This window comes from Rutilus rutilus (assembly GCF_951802725.1).
Source record: "Rutilus rutilus genome assembly, chromosome: 1".
Lineage (NCBI taxonomy): Eukaryota > Metazoa > Chordata > Actinopteri > Cypriniformes > Leuciscidae > Rutilus > Rutilus rutilus.
The window spans coordinates 67,518,993-67,537,076 of NC_140209.1; the positions used below are offsets into that span (position 1 = coordinate 67,518,993).

Sequence of the window (18,084 nt, forward strand, 5' to 3'; positions counted from 1 at the left end):
CCAAAGACCGTCAAGGCCGTGACAAGACCGAGACCACGTAAAAGTGGTCTCGAGACCGGTCTCGAGACCAAGACCGGTCTCGAGACATACATCACTATAATTAATATCTAAGTAATTGTATTTCTGAATTCCAGAAGTTTTAAAAGCTGAATGGTCTCAGGGATTACAATCTTCTTTTATTTCTTTTTTTGAGATATTTCATAGATGATTGCAGTCTTTTTAATGAATTAATTTACATGACTTTCCATCGTTCATGATTTACTGGATAAACGAGAGCTAACCTTAACCCATGCGTTTACCTTATATTACCCAGTACTTTCTAAAGTAAGTACACTGTAAGAACATATAAGTGCATGTAATGTAAAATAAAAGTGCAACCCAGGCCTTCCCACTCTCTAACGTCTCTCCAGTGCTCAGAAGCTTCTCCATTATTAACACATGACCGAGCTCTTGACTGATCATAACCTTTTAACCATAGTCATCTCTTTTTTCAGATTAACAGCCTGTAATCTCAGTGATCAGCAGTGTGAAGTTGTGGCTTCAGTTCTACAGTCATCAAACTCATCCCTGAGAGAACTGGACCTGAGAAACAATGACCTGCAGGATTCAGGACTGAAGCTGCTCTGTGCTGGACTGAAGAGTCTAAACTGTGGCGTCAACATACTGAGGTTTGAGTTTCACATTCATTCTGTAAAGTAGAAGAAAGCAATTTCTGTGAAACACTGTCAATATTTGAAATCGACACCCCTCCCTTCATTGCTCCGCCCCTGAAAATAATGAACACGGTATGCATCACACATGCATAGGGTGACCAAACTTTTTTCCTTGGACAGTCCCGTATTTCATTAGCCTGGGTTTCCCCATGCTGCCTTGAGCACAGCGCGGTTTTATTTACGCTGCTAGTCAGCATGGATTCCATGGACCAGATTTTTGCCTCAGCTAGGGAACCAATCACAGAACGTGGAGGGAGCAGCAAGACGATGACGACATCTATGCGACACACCGAAGCAGTTTGCTTATATCTATGGAACCAACATGACAGACGTAAAAATATATCATTTTTTTTAGGAACACATCTACAAAAATATGCCTGTATTTTAAAATCCACATCAGTTTATTTGTGCCGACGCGCCACGCCCTCCCAGGATCTATAACGTTACCCAGGCTACTTTCACTTTTAAAAATTCATCATAACCGCGCGCGCGATCTGCTTGCAGTCGTCGAGATGGATGCTGAGGAGTTGAAGAAAAGAATAGCTAGTGGAGATTGTAAAGTTATCGACAATACGTCATCAAAAATCAAGTCCAGTGTGTGGGAGAATTTTTGAGTTATCTGAAGAAAATATTGTGAAAGGCTTTGCTGCAAACATTTTCGTGTTGGATAGCCGCAAATGTGGAACTTCATCCCTGAGGAAGCACGCAGAAACTGTGGTAACAAAGCAGTTCTATCGAACGGTATTTTTCATATTTAACACTGTTAAGTATGTGTGGTGTGCTAGACGAAATTGCGTGGCATATAGTGTTGTAGCCGCGTCTGTTCGATTGGTAAAATGTTATAAGGCTACTCAGTTTTGTGGTGACTTTTTCTGGTCTAGAAATCACACTTTTAAAATCATGCTACCTCATATATCTGGTTGTGGAGAGGATGAATTAAAATAAGAAATATCTTGATTTAGGTCAGTGGTTTTCAATCCCAGCACTGTACATTTTTTATGTCTCTCTTATCTAACACACATGTTTGAAGTCTTGGAGTCTTTACTAACTAGCTGATGAGTTGAATTTGAAAATGTGCAGTGCCGTGGGTACTCCAGGAACAGGATTGACCAGAAACTGAGCCAGGCCTTAATGCTATGGTACTGTAACCGTGATAAGAGCACTTAAAATGTTATGTGTTTTGGATGGCTTGAGTCCTTGTAGAGTAATTTACTATGGCTTAGAACATGGCTCAACCATTCAGAATCAAGGTCCAGAACTATCTATTTTATAACTAATTATTGACATACAAGAGGGCTTTCACACTTGAAATAGTTAACCCTGGGTCATTGTAAACCTTTACACTGATCATAATTTACCCGGGGTTAACAATTAATCCTGGGTAATTATAAACTGATGTTTCATGCTGTACACTCCTAAACCCTCAGTTAACGGTCGTATTTGCATATTTGCAACCTGTTTACATGAAAACTTTTGCATTGTGCATCCTCATATTATATTGCAGAGTGGTATCAAGTTTTTTTGTCTATATGGACTTTTTAGACAGTAAAGGTAACAATGAAAAGGTATATTCTTTGCTCCAATTGGCGAGTTTTCTTTTGCCATTTAAAATGTTTCCCATTAAACGCTGAAATAGCAGCTCATGGTGCGTTGGAAATTCCGTACTGTCGAGTAGGCAGTACATTTGAATTAGAACATCCTTTGCGACCGTTAAAAATTTATGTTATATATGGTATGAATTAGGGCTGCACGATATTGGAAAAATACTTACATTGCGACATTTCGTTTTTCTCTTATATATAAATATATATATATATATATATATATATATATATATATATTGCGAAATATAAATAAACAATTTCACCAGTTGATTTGAATAGCGCTATTTGAATAGAATTAATCACTCTAGAATAATTGGGGTGATTTTGTAGGGAAGTGAATCTGCATAGAAAATAATTTATGAGCATAGAAAAATACAGTAGAAGCAAGACACAATTGAAGTGAGCAGTGCTTTGTTTTTCAGGTAAATCTAACAGTATTCAGGTACAGAAATTGAATAATCAAATGTAAAATAACAGTTTTCACTGTAGAAATGAAAAATATGTAATTAATTACCCTAATTAATACAATTTATCTTTGTTAAAGCTAATTTCAACAAAGTTAATTTTGTTGTGCATTTTGTCATTTATATTAGTTAATATGGTTTTAAATATTTTTATAGTTTTTATTCATTTTATTTAAAATTTAGTTCAATATTTAATTAATACAATTTATCTTTGTTAAAGCTACAAAAGTCATTTTCTCTTTCTATTGTGTTGTTTGATCACCATTGGTATCACAAACAGCTGTGGGTACATTAAGCTGCTGTCCCTTTAAGACGAATGCCCGGGCCTAATATAAATGACACGCATCCGTTTTCTTTCTCAATTGTTTACAGCACACAACCGACTGTGTTTACGAGGATACTCACGTGCCCGTGTCCGTTTAAGCTCGAAAGAAATAGAAAGGGAACTGAATTTGGCGTTCACGTGCTGTCTGCGTGGCTTTGTGTGTGCACACAGAAAACAGCACGCAAGTCCTCTTGCGCTTGATGCCTGACTCGACTTAAAAACGTGCACATAATAAACTTTCACTCTATGATGGTTAAACTTTGCAAATAATCCACGACTATCCATCAATCCATGACTATCGCGGATGCGAACATCGTGGAATCGATGCTGAAATTATACATCGTGTAGCCCTAGTATGAATGTGTGTAGAATGAATGGAACCCGGACGTACTACATCTGCCATGTTGTCATTTATTATGTGATCTACAAGCGTCAGTTACATTGCTTCACTGCCATTCATAAAACCTCTTCCTTGGCCTCATGGGATAGTAAAGTTTCCATTGTATGCGCACTTCAGAATCTTGCCAGAAGTAGTAGGTCATTGGGCGACTTTTCGGTGACTGTTTTACAAATACTATGTATTCAGACAAACTCCTCTGTTAACGTACAGTTTTTGGCATACTATATAGTAGGGAAGTATTCAATTTCAGACTCAGTGTCAGTGTTTCTGTGACCATACAAAGCATGTGAACTTGAGGCACTCGATTGGGTGTCCATTGCGAAGTATCTAGCCGTAACATTCTAACACTGTATCATTTCACACTGTGCAAGTTTGTTTAAGTTTAAGTTTAACCAGTGGTTAATTGCAGTGTGAAAAGCCCTGTAAGAACATGTACGTGCATGTAATGTAAAATAAAAGTGCATCCCAGGCCTTCCCGCTCTCTAACGTCTCTCCAGTGCTCAGAAGCTTATCCATTATTAACACATGACCGAGCTCTTGACTGATCATAACCTTTTAACCATAGTCATCTCTTTTTTCAGATTAACAGCCTGTAATCTCAGTGATCAGCAGTGTGAAGTTGTGGCTTCAGTTCTACATTCATCAAACTCCTCCCTGAGAGAGCTGGACCTGAGAAACAATGACCTGCAGGATTCAGGACTGAAGCTGTGGCGTCAACATAACTGTGGCGTCAACATACTGAGGTTTGAGTTTCACATTCATTCTGTAATGGCTAGTTCACACTACAGGATTTTAAGCCCGATTTAAGCCCGATTTGCAAGTTAACGACCTCGCTGACAGGTCGGGCTGTAATCGCATGCAAATCTGCGGGTGATCCGCGCTCGCCAATCTTTAAGTGTGAAATACTTAACGACGCATCAAAAACGCTCGCTGACACATCATCGACGCGTGACTTTATTTTAGAGTCCTTTTCCTCTTGTACTTACTATGTACTTATTACATTAATTAATATGTTATAATAGTAATTACAATAACTGGGTACTAACTAGGTACTAACCATGAACCTGCCCCTAAATCTAACCTTAACCCATGCAGTTACCTTATATTACCCAGTACTTTCTAAAGTAAGTACACTGTAAGAACTTTATGTGCATGTAATGTAAAATAAAAGTGCAACCCAGGCCTTCCCGCTCTCTAACGTCTCTCCAGTGCTCAGAAGCTTCTCCATTATTAACAAGCTTTTGACTGATCATAAGCTTTTAACCCTCTGGGGACCAAGCTGTTTTTGGGGTCCTTGAGATGTTCTGACATGCCTTGACATTTGTGCTTTTTTCAGTTATTTATAAACATGTTAATGGCTAAGGTGTACATTCACTCTATATAGCACAAACAGGGCTACCCATAATATGCGAGCAACGTGTATGTAGATGTTTGTATTTTTAAGAGAATAATGTTTATGCGTGGTTATTGGAAAAAATAAAAATGAAAGTTGCTGAATTAAGACCACAAAACACATATTAAATATGTGTCCACAAGACTTTTGACTAATGGATGTTGTCCCTTTGAGTTCTAGCTTCAAAATGATGTGAAAATAGTCTTGCTTTATCCTTCACAAAAAAAAAAATACATCGATTTAAATGGTGTAAAACAGGTTTTGCTTGGAAAGCCAATATGCGAGGAGGAGGAGTAGTTTACACCTTAGATTACAATGTCCCACCCACTCTGCATAATGACTCTGCATAATGACTCTGCCTAATGAGCCAGGTGTGACACTGACTGAGCCACAATGCAAGGACAAAATATGTATTTAGACTTACATTGACCATTTAAGATTTCGCTTACATCCCTCTTGTAAATATGTTTAGCTATTTTATTAAAAATGTTACAATTACAACAATAATTACCATTTCAACAATATTTCAAGTGTACTCTTTCTTTGTAAAAAAAAAAAAAAAAAGATTATAGGCCTACATTTTATCATATGTATTCATTAGTTTGAATATAGCCAACATTGGAACATCTAACATCTTAGTCTATGACTTTATTTTTGACAAAAATAGTAGGCTATTTTATATATATATATATATATATATATATATATATATATATATATATATATATATATATATATATATATATATATAATGTTAGATATGAGCAGAAATTGCTAAACAAAAGCTTCTTTGATGTGGCAGTATATTCTACAGTAGCCTAAAAACTGTTTAATACGTTGCTTATACAAATATATTTTATTTCAACATATTTCAGTTGATTTTTACTCATCTCAGTAGGCTATAGCAAAGCAGTTTATTCTTTCACACACAGACGCGCGATTCATATTTAGGCTAAACAGTCTTTACAAATATGTACCCTTCATTCATCTCACAGAAAGGCGAGTCATATTATAGAAATGCGATTCATCTTTTTGCGGTTTACATAGGCCTACACTAACGTTATTCCATAACGTTATTCCACATCAACACTTGAGAAAAGATAACAGCCTACCTCACTCCTCAGCGGGATCTGCTCCTCATATCAGGAGATATTGCTCCTCATATCAGCACTGTTCTGAGGAAACTTTTCTCCATAAGGTAGGCTATATTATGCCTCACTCGCGACGCTTTGTTTACAGCTGATGTGGGGGCGTTTCACAGACTGAAATGGTTCTTAGAATTTGCATTTGAATAGCACGCGCTCTCCGGGGAGTGGTCACATTACTTTTGAATGGCTCGTAATGAGCTCGACTGGAGTCGCTCTCTTTTTATACAGATTACAGAAGCTGATAATATTTGTTTTTTATATAAATTACTTCATTTAAAAGATGCGATCTCAAGCTTTATGCCCGTGGGTCTGTGTGACGTCCCTGAGTCTCCTGATCCTATTGGTCCTGGACGTGGGAGTTCCTGATTGGTTCTACTCATCCTAATTGATGATTAGTTAGAGTATATAAGAGTGCTGTGCCTTGTTTGGGGAGGCACTCCATGGGGAAAACTCTCCTCATGAGTGGCTCATTGTGTTTTCTTACACATGTTGTCAAGATTTTGTTTTCCCTTATCCCTAGACTTATGTTCATTATTATTGTTTGTGATATGTTTAATTCAATAAATCCTATTTTGATTTAAACGTTTCTGTCTGATCCCTCTTTTGTGTTGCGGCTTGAGCTGGTCGTAACAGTCTGTTTGCCTGTTTGACTGAATTTTCGCGGAGTTATAGATCATTTTCGAACGCGTTTCAAATGGGAGTTTACTGACAGAGAGAAGGCAGAAATCGCATCATGTTCATTTTTCTTTATTTGTCAAAAAGCAAAACACTTTATTTTTATTGTGAGTTAGGGCTGTCAACGAATATTCTAAATTCGAATATATATTCGAATAGTTTTAAAAAACAGAACTTCGAAGAGTGAAGAGTGCCTGCGAGCGAGTGCGAGTGAGCGAGAGTGAGGTCTGCGGTCTTGGCCATTAGGTGATTTACTTGTTTTTGTGTAGGTAATACGTTGTCAAATATGTTTAAACTTAAATAAACTACCTATACAAGTAGTTATGTCTCTTTGTATTAATTTGTCCTGTTATTGACGTAATGCGCGTCATTGACAAAATGCGCAACCAGATGTTCGAATAGTTCGAATATTCGTGTGTTTTTTAGAGGGAATATTCGAACGTCATTTTTGAGCAATTTTGACAGCCCTATTGTGAGTATACAGAAAAAAAATTTGAAACTGAACAGGATCGATTGATGTATTACACGAAAATGAAAGATCAAAATTAACAGAGCATTAAGTGTTTATTTTTCATTGCTAAAAAAAAAAACTAGCAAAACGCGCAAGCGCGTTTTTGGTCCCCAGAGGGTTAACAAGAGTCCTCTCTTTTTTCAGATTAACAGCCCGTAATCTCACTGATCAGCAGTGTAAAATTGTGACTTCAGTTCTACAGTCATCAAACTCCTGCCTGAGAGAGCTGGACCTGAGTAACAATAACCTGCAGGATTCAAAACTGAAGCTGCTCTGTGCTGGACTGAAGAGTCTAAACTGTGGCGTCAACATACTGAGGTTTGAGTTTAACTTTCATTCATTAATTAATGTTAATAATAATGTGTGCTTTATAAAAATGTATACTACAGGGGGCTGTTGAATGCATGAATCTGAATCCGCCTGCGTCCCGCATTATCACAAACCACGCTTCTACTAATCATGCCTCTGAAGTCACAATGAAACAGCTATTCGGAATGTCATCAGAGCCCCTCTCTCTGAAATCATTGATGTCGTCGCTACTGCTCTTCTTCTACTTCACTTTCCTCGCTATTTAAGCTTCACTATCGCCACCCTAGTGATAAGGCGATCACCAAATGCCGTAAGTAATCCTGTTTGTTTTCATCAGTTTTTAAAGTACTTTAATTATGAAACTACGGTAAATTTTAAGCTATGGAAAGGGTAGGTTTACGGTAAGGTTTAGGTTTGGGGGTAGGTTTTTTACTATTTCCTGTATTATGTATTCATTTGATAGTAAAATTTGTGTTTTACAGGCTGTTGTTTCATACTTTATGAGATTCGAAAGCAATATAAGATATTCTTATAAACATTTCATACATAAAACATAACGTTCCAGTTACTAACGTAACCTTGGTTCTCTTACGAGAGATTCTCTCGTACTGCGTAGAATACGCTAGGGGAAAATCCTTTTCCACGAGAATACTGAAGCCAAAAAATTATCCTTAATTTTGTATTAATGTAAAACGCGTTTGCGGCAGCATACAGACATAGGCGAGGCAGCTCGCGCGCCTATTGGCTGGTCTGCTGGCAACTGCTTAAGCCTATCGAGCGAGACCTAGAGTGACGTCAGACCCAATGAGGGCGCTTCGCGCCCTCTGCGTCATGTCCCGCCGAAACGGGCGTGGCTTAGGTCTATAAATACCGCTCGCAGGCTTCATATCTCTGATTTTTCATCCTTCAGCGAAGCAACTCACATCGCTGGATCCGAGAAGAAGCCGCGCTGTTGAAGAAGCACCTCAGCGGGACGAGTCGACGAAGCCACTGGCCGTGCCGGCTTCATCGCCTTCCTGCTGCGCTATCCAGCGCCCATATCCTTTCTCTGCACTGTGTGTGTGTGTGTTCGCCGGCGCGACTCACACTTTCTAAAAGAGCTGCGTCTTTTTCAAGATGCCTTCTTGCGGCTCGTGCAAAGCCGCACTCAGCGACGGGGACCGCCATGTCATTTGCGCTTCCTGCCTGGGTCAAGAACACGCAGCTCTCGCGCTCGCTGACGGCGGCTGCCCTCACTGCGAGCTGTTGCCATTAGCGACTCTGAGGACTCGCTTGGCACTGTTCAGCGAGACTGCGCCCACACCTGCTGTTGTGCCGCGCCGTAAAAAGCGCCGCGCTCAGCGAATCCCGGAGCCCTCTCCCAGCCGTCAAAGCTCGCCGGTGCGCCCGCCTGCTTCTCCGGTTTCATCAGCTTCACTTCTGGACGGACAGCGGCCGCGGTCTGCTGCCGCTTCTGTCGATGACGCTGATGAGATCGACGCGCTGCTGCGAGAGGGGGATTCCTGCTCTCTCCTAGCATCAGGCAGTGAGGATTGGGCGAGCTCTGAGGATCCCGCCCCCCCTGCCCGTGCTTCTACGGGGAAGAGAGCGAGCATTGAGGCGGAGCTCATGCGCGTACTCACGCAGGCCACGGCGAGCCTCGGCCTCGAGTGGATTACGCCTGAGCAGCCTGCTCACAACCGGCTGGACGGCTACTTCCTGCCTGGGGAGCGCGTTTCACCTGCATCCAAGCCAGCGCCTTTTCTTCCTGAGCTTCATGAAGAAGTCGCTAAGTCTTGGGGCTCCCCTTTTTTCGGCCAGGACACGATCCTCTGTCTCTTTGGCGTTCTCCGCTGTCGACGACGCAAAGAACAGAGGCTACCTCTCCCTGCCGCCGGTCGAAGAGGCTATTGCAGCCCACTTATGCCCGCCCTCCGCTGGACGGCGTGCTAAGATGGCGCTGCCCTCAAAAGCCTGCCGCACGACGTCAGCCCTGCTCCGCCGCGCTTTCTCCGCCGCCGGGCAGGCCGTGTCAGCATTGCACACCATGACCACGCTCCAGATATACCAGGCCGATCTCCTCCGTAAGCTGGATGAGAGAGGACCTGACGCAATCTGCGTGCCGGACTTAAGGAGCGCTACAGACCTCGCTCTTCGCGCCACCAAGTCGGCAGCACAGGCCATTGGACGGAGCATGGCCTCGCTCACCGTGTCTGAGAGACATCTGTGGCTGACGCTCTCGGACATGACTGAGTCAGAACGCACCGCGTTCCTCGATGCGCCGCTTTCCCCTGCCGGCCTCTTCGGAACCTCGGTCAAAGATTTCGCCGACAGGTTCGCTGAGGTGCAGAAAGCGACCCAGGCCATGAGGCACTTCCTCCCGAAGCGCTCCAGTTCTGCAGCAGGCCGTGTGAAACCGTCTGCTCAGAGCTCACAGCCTAAGCCTCCGCCCACCGCCTCCTCTTCACAACGCCGCCAAACCCAGAGCTCGAGACCGCGCTCTCGCTCATCCGGCCGCCGCCCCGCCCCGCCCCGCGGCAAAAGGTTGCGTTGAAGCCAGAGGCCCCGAAAACGTCCTAGCACGCCTAGGAAAGCGACGGTGTCCAAGTCCCGCTGCGGCCGGACTTCCACCAAAGCTTGCCGCTCGTCCAGTTCCAGGAAATGTGACTGGTCCAGCGTATTTAGCAGCCAACAAGCCGGTTCCATTGCCCGCTTGCCTGCACAAAAAAGCCGTTTTTACGGCTACCCAGATAAATCCCTTAAAGAGTGTATTTTCTGGTGTCCCGGCCACGGCCGACGGTGTTTCATGTGTAGAAAAAATGCCCACTACTCAGTGCCCATTCCTACACACAAGCACAGCCCTTCACACAGGGCTCGCGCACATAAAATCGACCCAGATCGATTGCGCTTTAAACGTAGCAAACGTGCCCACTACCCAGGGCCCTCAAACGCTACTTCCCACATGTCTCACGGTCTCTGAATCAGAATCAGAATCAGAAAGAGCGTTATTGCCAAGTGTGCTTGCACCCACAAGGAATTTTTCTTGGTACTGAAGCTTCCAGTGCACATATACAAATACAAATACAACAAGAACATAGTAATACAAATTCTAAGAATAAAAATATATAAAAAATAAATAAAAATAGTATAAAAGTAAAAAAGTAGGGTCACAGTTGGGTTTAGTCTGAATAAACATTTACAGATTATGAACATATTTACAGTATTTTGAGTAGTATGAATAATATAAATATAAATATCACCTGAATTAGAGAATATTACACTAGACAGTGGGAGTCTAGCGCATGTTACAGATTATAAACATATTTACAGTATTTTGAGTAGTATGAATAATATAGATATAAATATCACCTGAGTTTATTGCACTAGACAGTGGGAGTATTGCACTTACAGGCATATGCTTTGGGGGGGCATGTTAAGTGTTCAGAAGGGAAATGGCCTGTGGGAAGAAACTGTTCCTGTGCCTGGATGTTCTTGTGGCCAGTGATCTGTGTCGCCGTCCTGACGGTAACAGTTCAAACAGGGGGTGTCCAGGGTGAGTGGAGTCCGTGATGATTTTACCTGCTCTCTTCCTCACTCTGGAAGAGTACAGGTCCTGGAGGGTTGGCAGGGGGGCACCAATAATCCTCTCTGCAGTCCGGACTGTCCGTTGTAGTCTCCTGATGTCCGATTTGGTAGCTGAACCAAACCAGACAGTGATGGAAGTGCTTAAAACAGACTCAATGACGGCTGAGTAGAACTGGATCAGCAGCTCCTGTGGCAGATTGAACTTCTTCAGCTGGCGAAGGAAGTACAGTCTCTGCTGGGCCTTTTTCACAATGGAGTCAATGTGATTTGCCCACTTCAGGTCCTGGGAGATGGTAGAGCCCAGGAACCTGAATGACTCCACTGCTTCCACAGTGCTGTTCATGATGGTGAGAGAGGGGAGTGCTGGGGTGTTTCTCCTGAAGTCCACGATCATCTCCACTGTTTTGAGCGTGTTCAGCTCAAGGTTGTTATAACTGCACCAGACAGCCAGCTGTTCAACCCCCAGTCTGTAAGCAGACTCGTCACCATTTTGGATGAGACCAATGACAGTGGTGTCGTCTGCAAATTTCAGGAGCTTGACAGAGGGGTCTTTAGAAGTGCAGTCATTAGTGTACAGGGAGAAGAGCAGTGGGGAGAGAACGCACCCTTGGGGGGCGCCAGTGCTGATGGTGAGGGTCCTGGATGTGAGTTTCCCCAGTCTCACTAGCTGCTGCCGGTCCGTCAGGAAGCTGGAGATCCACTGACAGATTGTGGATGGCATGGAGAGCTGAGTCAGTTTGGCTGTGAGAAGATCAGGGATGATGGTATTGAAGGCCGAACTGAAGTCCACAAATAAGATCCGTGCATAAGTCCCAGGTCTGTCAAGATGTTGCAGGATATAGTGCAGTCCCATGTTGACTGCATCATCCACAGACCTGTTTGCTCTGTAAGCAAACTGAAGGGGATCCATCAGGGGTCCAGTGATGTCCTTCAGATAGGTCAACACCAGTCTTTCAAACGACTTCATGACCACAGACGTGAGAGCGACAGGTCTGTAGTCATTAAGTCCAGTGATTTTAGTTTTTTTGGGAACCGGAATGATAGTGGAGCGTTTGAAGCAGCAGGGAACTTCACACTGCTCCAATGATCTGTTGAAGATCTGCGTGAAGACTGGGGCCAGTTGGTCAGCACAGGCTTTTAGACAAGCAGATGAGATGCCGTCTGGGCCTGAAGCTTTCCTAGTCTTCTGTTTTTTGAAGACTCTGCTCACGTCCTCCACACAGACCTTAAGCTCAGGTTGGATGGCAGAAGGGGGGAGGAGAGGGGTTGCAGGAGGTGATGGTGGATGTGTGAAGTGCACATCAGGGCGGGTGTGAGGTGTGAGTCTGGGCTTCTCAAACCTGCAATAGAATGCATTGAGAGTGTCAGCCAGTTGTTGATTCTCCACAGATGGGGGGGATGGTGATTTGTAGTTGGTGATGTTCCTCAGGCCTCTCCAGACTGATGCCGGGTCGTTGGCTGAAAACTGGTTTTTCAGCTTTTCAGAGTAGCTTCTTTTAGCAACTCTGATCTCCTTTGTCAGTTTGTTTCTGGCCTGGTTATACAAGATTTTATCCCCACTTCTGTAAGCATCCTCTTTGGCATGACGAAGCTGTTTGAGTTTCCCAGTAAACCATGGTTTATCATTAGTGAATGAAAAGAATGTCCTGGTAGGAATGCATGTATCCTCACAGAAACTGATATATGATGTTACAGTATCTGTGAGCTCATCCAGATCGGTGGCTGCAGCTTCAAAAACAGTCCAATCAGTGCAATCGAAGCAGGCCTGTAGATCCTGCTCTGCTTCGTTGGTCCATCTTTTTACAGTCCTTAATACAGGTTTAGCTGATTTCAGTTTCTGCCTGTAGGTCGGTATAAGATGAACCAAACAGTGATCAGAGAGCCCCAAAGCTGCCCGTGGGACGGAGTGATACGCATTCTTTATCGTGGTGTAACAGTGGTCCAATATATTACTGTCTCTGGTAGGACATGTAACATGCTGTCTGTATTTTGGCAGTTCACGGGAGAGATTTGCTTTGTTAAAATCCCCAGAATGATTAAAAGAGAGTCTGGGTACCTTTGTTCCATTTCAGCTATATGTTGAATGTAAATACAGGACCAGTATGCATACGCTCTGCTCACGCGAGCAATGCTGTAAAAGTGGTGTATGTGCCCGCTGCTCTGCGCCCACTCCCACACACAGACATAAAACTAGCCCAGCCCTCCCCCTCTCAGTTAGACACTGCAGAGGAGTCGAGCGCGGGCATTCTGCCCGCTGTTATCAGCGCGCCCCCTGCCTCAGATGTCATGAGCGCGACGCTTATGTCACAGCACACAAAAGCCGCTGTATCGCGAGCCGATCAGAGCGTGCTTCGCATCCAGCCCCTAGTTACTCGCGCACTTGCGTGGGAAAAGCTTCCCGGGGTTTCGAGATGGGTGCTGAACATCATAAAAGAAGGCTATTCGCTGCAGTTTCGCCGGCGCCCTCGCCGCTTCATGGCGCGCGTCGAGACCACGGTAGAATCGAAAGTAGCTCATCTACTTCGAGCCGAGATTCTGAAACTGTTGAGCAAAGGGGCTATAGAACCCCTATCTCAAGCTCAAAGCGAAGGGGGGCTTTACAGCAGATACTTCCTGGTACCATAGGAAAGACGGGGGTCTCAGACCCATACTAGATCTGCGGCAGCTGAACAGAGCGCTTCTGAAGCGCCAGTTCAGGATGCTCACGACCAGAAAAATCCTCGCGCATGTCCGCCGAGGGGACTGGTTTGTGTCAATAGATCTAAAGGACGCGTATTTTCAAATACAGATAGCGTCACGTCACAGGCGATTTTTGAGATTCGCCTTCGAGGGCCAGGCATATCAGTACACAGTCCTGCCTTTCGGCTTGTCCCTGGCACCCCGTACATTTACGAAGTGCATGGACGCAGCGCTCGCACCCCTCAGACTACGGGGTATACGAGTGCTGAACTATCTGGACAACTGGCTGATTCTAGCCCAATCTCACTCGGAGCTCGCGGAGCACAGAACCATTTTACTCGATCACCTCGAGAATCTCGGTCTCGCTGTGAACTGGGAAAAGAGCTCGCTATTCCCCAGTCAGATTATATCTTTTCTGGGAATAGAGCTGAACTCGCTGCTAATGACAGCATGCCTGTCATCTCAGCGCACACTGGACATTCGGCGCGCAGTCGGCTCGTTCCGCTGCGGTGCGATAGTCCCTCTCAAAACATTTCAAAGGATGCTAGGTCTGATGGCCTCAGCATCTTCAGTTCTCCAGTTGGGCCTTCTGCGCATGCGCCCACTGCAGTTCTGGCTCAGAAAGAGAGTACCACGCACAGCGTGGGCCTCCGGTCGGCTTCGCTTCAAGGTCAATCAAGCGTGCATTGCAGCCTTGAAACCTTGGGAGGCAAAAGACTGGTACCAATCAGGTGTAAGCCTGGGGACTTCCTCGAGAGTGAAGGTGGTGTCCACGGACGCATCCACCTCGGGATGGGGAGCGCTGCTCGAGGGCAGACCGCTTTTTGGCCAATGGTCAAAGCAGGAGAAGCTCTTACATATCAACTGCCTCGAAATGTTGGCAGTAAGCAAAGCGCTCACGCGTTTTTGTCCCCTCATAAAGGGACACCACGTGCTAATACGTTCAGACAACGTCTCAGTGGTGTCCTACATAAATCGCCAGGGCGGCCTCAGGTCCCTGACTCTGTACAGGCTAACCAGGCGCCTCCTGATATGGGCCCGCAGCAACCTGCTCTCGCTGAGAGCAGCGCACGTGCCAGGGCTCCTAAATATAGGACCAGACAGACTGTCCAGGAACCAGGTTCCGACAGGGGAATGGTCTTTGCACCCACAGACAGTCCAGCTGCTGTGGAAGAAATTCGGCAGAGCGGAAGTAGACCTGTTCGCGTCTCAAGAAAACGCTCACTGTCCAGAATTTTTCTCGAAGAGCAAGGACGCGCTGACCCACGAGTGGCCTCGCCGTCCTCTCTACGTTTTTCCCCCCGTCTCCCTCCTGACTCAGGTGGTAGAACGGGTCAGGGAAGAAGGATGCTCAGTGCTGCTTGTAGCCCCACTTTGGATGAGCCAACCTTGGTTCCCAATTGTGATGCGGTTAGCGAGCACCGCCCCGTGGCCAGTGCCTCTTAGGAGGGATCTCCTCTCTCAAGCCAACGGCTCGATCTGGCATCCTCACCCAGAGCTGTGGTCCCTCCATGTGTGGGCCATCAACGGGTACCCGCTGACCTCCCACAGGGAGTGTTAAACACTATCACACAGGCCAGAGCTCCGTCTACGCGACGTCTCTATGCCTCAAAATGGTCAGTGTTCTCTAGCTGGTGCGCAGCTCGTGGTGTGTCACCCCTGCATTGCGGTGTGACGGAGGTTCTCTCCTTCCTACAGGAGCTGTTGGATAAGGGCAGGTCCCCTTCCACGCTCAAAGTCTATGTAGCGGCCATAGCAGTGTTCATTTCGACCACGCTTGGCCAGTCTATTGGAAGGAACGATTTAGTCATTCGCTTCCTCAGAGGAGCTAAGAGACTGAATCCTCCCAGACCTCCCACAGTCCCTATATGGGACCTTTCTACGGTACTGGAAGCCATGAAAGGTCATCCATTCGAGCCCTTGCAGAAGATTGATCTTAAACACCTGTCTTTCAAGACGGCGTTTCTTCTGGCTCTCGCTTCAGTGAAGCGCATAGGGGACTTACACGCGAGTAAGCGCGACGTGCATGGAATTTGGGCCGAATGACTCTAGAGTTATACTCAAACCTAAGCACGGTTATGTTCCTAAATCCCTCAATACACCGTTCAGAGCACAGGTCATCTCCCTGTCTGCTCTGCCGGTCACTGAAGGAAATATGGACGAAAGCTCCCTTTGCCCAGTCAGGGCGTTAAAGCTACAATATGCAGGATTTTTTTGCCACGAGAGGGCGCTACATTCCAAACAACAACAACGGCGTAGCTTGATGACGATGTGAAGGAGCGTGGAATGATGGGAACTGTCGTTTTAAACTCCACCGTGGATGTAAATCAGTCAGACGGGAATCGAAAAATCATGTTCATGGATGAGGTTAAGTTTTTTTTTATAATGACATGCTTTTTGTGGCGAGGGGGGCGTGGTTCAGCGCGGTCTGTAATGGGAGAGAGAAGAGACGAGCAAGTAGGTCAAGTGCAAATGACGAACGCCTGTGTCTTATTGCTGTGATCCGCCTGGAGAGACCGCTTATAAGCCGCGCGCTGGAATGAGAGAGAGACTGAAGACCGGTGGATCCGAGCTCTCATTTTTGAACTGTTTTGTGCTGTCGCGGTTGCCACGGTGAATGCGCGTTGTGCGCGACTTTTGTTTGTTTTGCTTTATTTTAATAAAGTACGAGTCCCAGTCACGCCGACCCCTGTCTTCTTCCTTCCTGACTGACTTAAAATGAAAGTAAGGTTTAATACTACATACTGGTTATCATAGATGTTACTGTATTGTTGTAGATGTATGTCGAATTCATTGTTGTGATAGCGCGGCGCAGTTTTACGTGTTCTAAACAATTGTTGTAAAAGTACATTCGAACATACCCACATCATTTGCCAAAATACTGATTAATCTTTATGTATAACACATGCTATATTTATTTACATGGCCATAAACACCAGACGTGATACACAATGTCAATAAACTAAACACAAATGTAAAGCAATAATACTTTCCTTACATAAACATAACTATTACCGAATGCTACATTTGGAAAATATAAAATTAAGCATACTTTGTCGACAGAACCAGCTGCAATCGGTAAAGAATAATTGTGTTCCATAACGACTGCACAAAACAAGCTAACGCTTGTTGCTTGATAGACGCTACAACTACAACTTCCGCTTTTGTCCAGGACTCCAGGCAGTACGAGCGGAAACCGAGGGTAACGCGGATATGACGCAATTGACTGGCGACTCCCAGCTCCCCCCTGCTCTAACGCCCCGTTTCCTTGGTTAAAATCGCAATTTTCTCACGATTTAAAAATAGTTGGAAACATTTGGGATATTGTAAGTAATCAACTTAACAAAATATATAACACTGGCCTTGAGATTATGGGATATTTTAATGCAAAATTCTTGCATATTGTACCTTTAAGAGCTTATGTGTCTCGCTCGTCCGTTTTTAGACAGACGGAGCAGCTCTTTGTTTCGTTCAGCGGGCGTTCTAAGGGACTAGCCGATTCGAAACAGACCCTATCCAGATGGGTAGTGGACTCAATAGCGCTAGCTTACACAACCAGGGGCATGCAGTGCCCGCTGGGTGTCAAAGCGCATTCCACGAGAAGCATGGCTTCATCGTGGGCCTGGTCAAGTGGGATTGCCCTGCAAGATATTTGTATGGCGGCAGGCTGGGCCTCTCCGTCTACATTTATAAGGTTTTACAACCTAGAGGTTCCCGCACTACAGGCCAGACTACTGTCGGTCTAGTATGGCCAAATCTCATAAACTGACACTGTCAGTTATGCAGCTATTTGAGTACTGCAGTGCTGCTCTATGCTGCCATAAAGGAAGATAGTGGCTAAACCCCTCCTCTTCCAGGATTCCCTGTGAGTCCCCTGGGTGATTGTGTACTGTATGAACTCCGGGCTGTCGCCCTTGAGTCTATAGTATCAGATCCCAGCACGCACAGCGTTTTACAGTAGGTTCCCCTAGCGTATTCTACGCAGTACGAGAGAATCTCTCGTAAGAGAACGTACTCGGTTACTAACGTAACCTCGGTTCTCTCTAGAGAGAGGAACGAGTACTGCGTATCCTGCCGTGCATGCACACGCTCTGGTTGCTTCGACTATGAAAAACCAGAGATATGAAGCCTGCGAGCGGTATTTATAGACCTAAGCCACGCCCGTTTCGGAGGGACGTGACGCTTCGCGCCCTCATTGGGTCTGACGTCACTCTAGGTCTCGCTCGATAGGCTTAAGCAGTTGCCAGCAGACCAGCCAATAGGCGTGCGAGCTGCCTCGCCTATGTCTGTATGCTGCCG

At 45.1% G+C, this 18,084-nt stretch overlaps 1 protein-coding gene across 2 annotated transcripts in view; it reads left to right on the forward strand.

Annotated features, from left to right (window-relative positions):
• The window catches only part of LOC311294934 (uncharacterized protein), a 453,797-nt gene that overhangs the window by 316,870 nt on the left and 118,843 nt on the right, over positions 1 to 18,084 (forward strand). For both annotated transcript variants that reach the window (XM_084416040.1, XM_084416041.1), the window contains exons 6-8: positions 495 to 668; positions 4,088 to 4,249; positions 7,378 to 7,551. In XM_084416040.1, the coding sequence (XP_084272166.1) occupies positions 495 to 668; positions 4,088 to 4,249; positions 7,378 to 7,551 (510 nt within the window). The remainder of the gene's footprint in view (positions 1 to 494; positions 669 to 4,087; positions 4,250 to 7,377; positions 7,552 to 18,084) is intronic.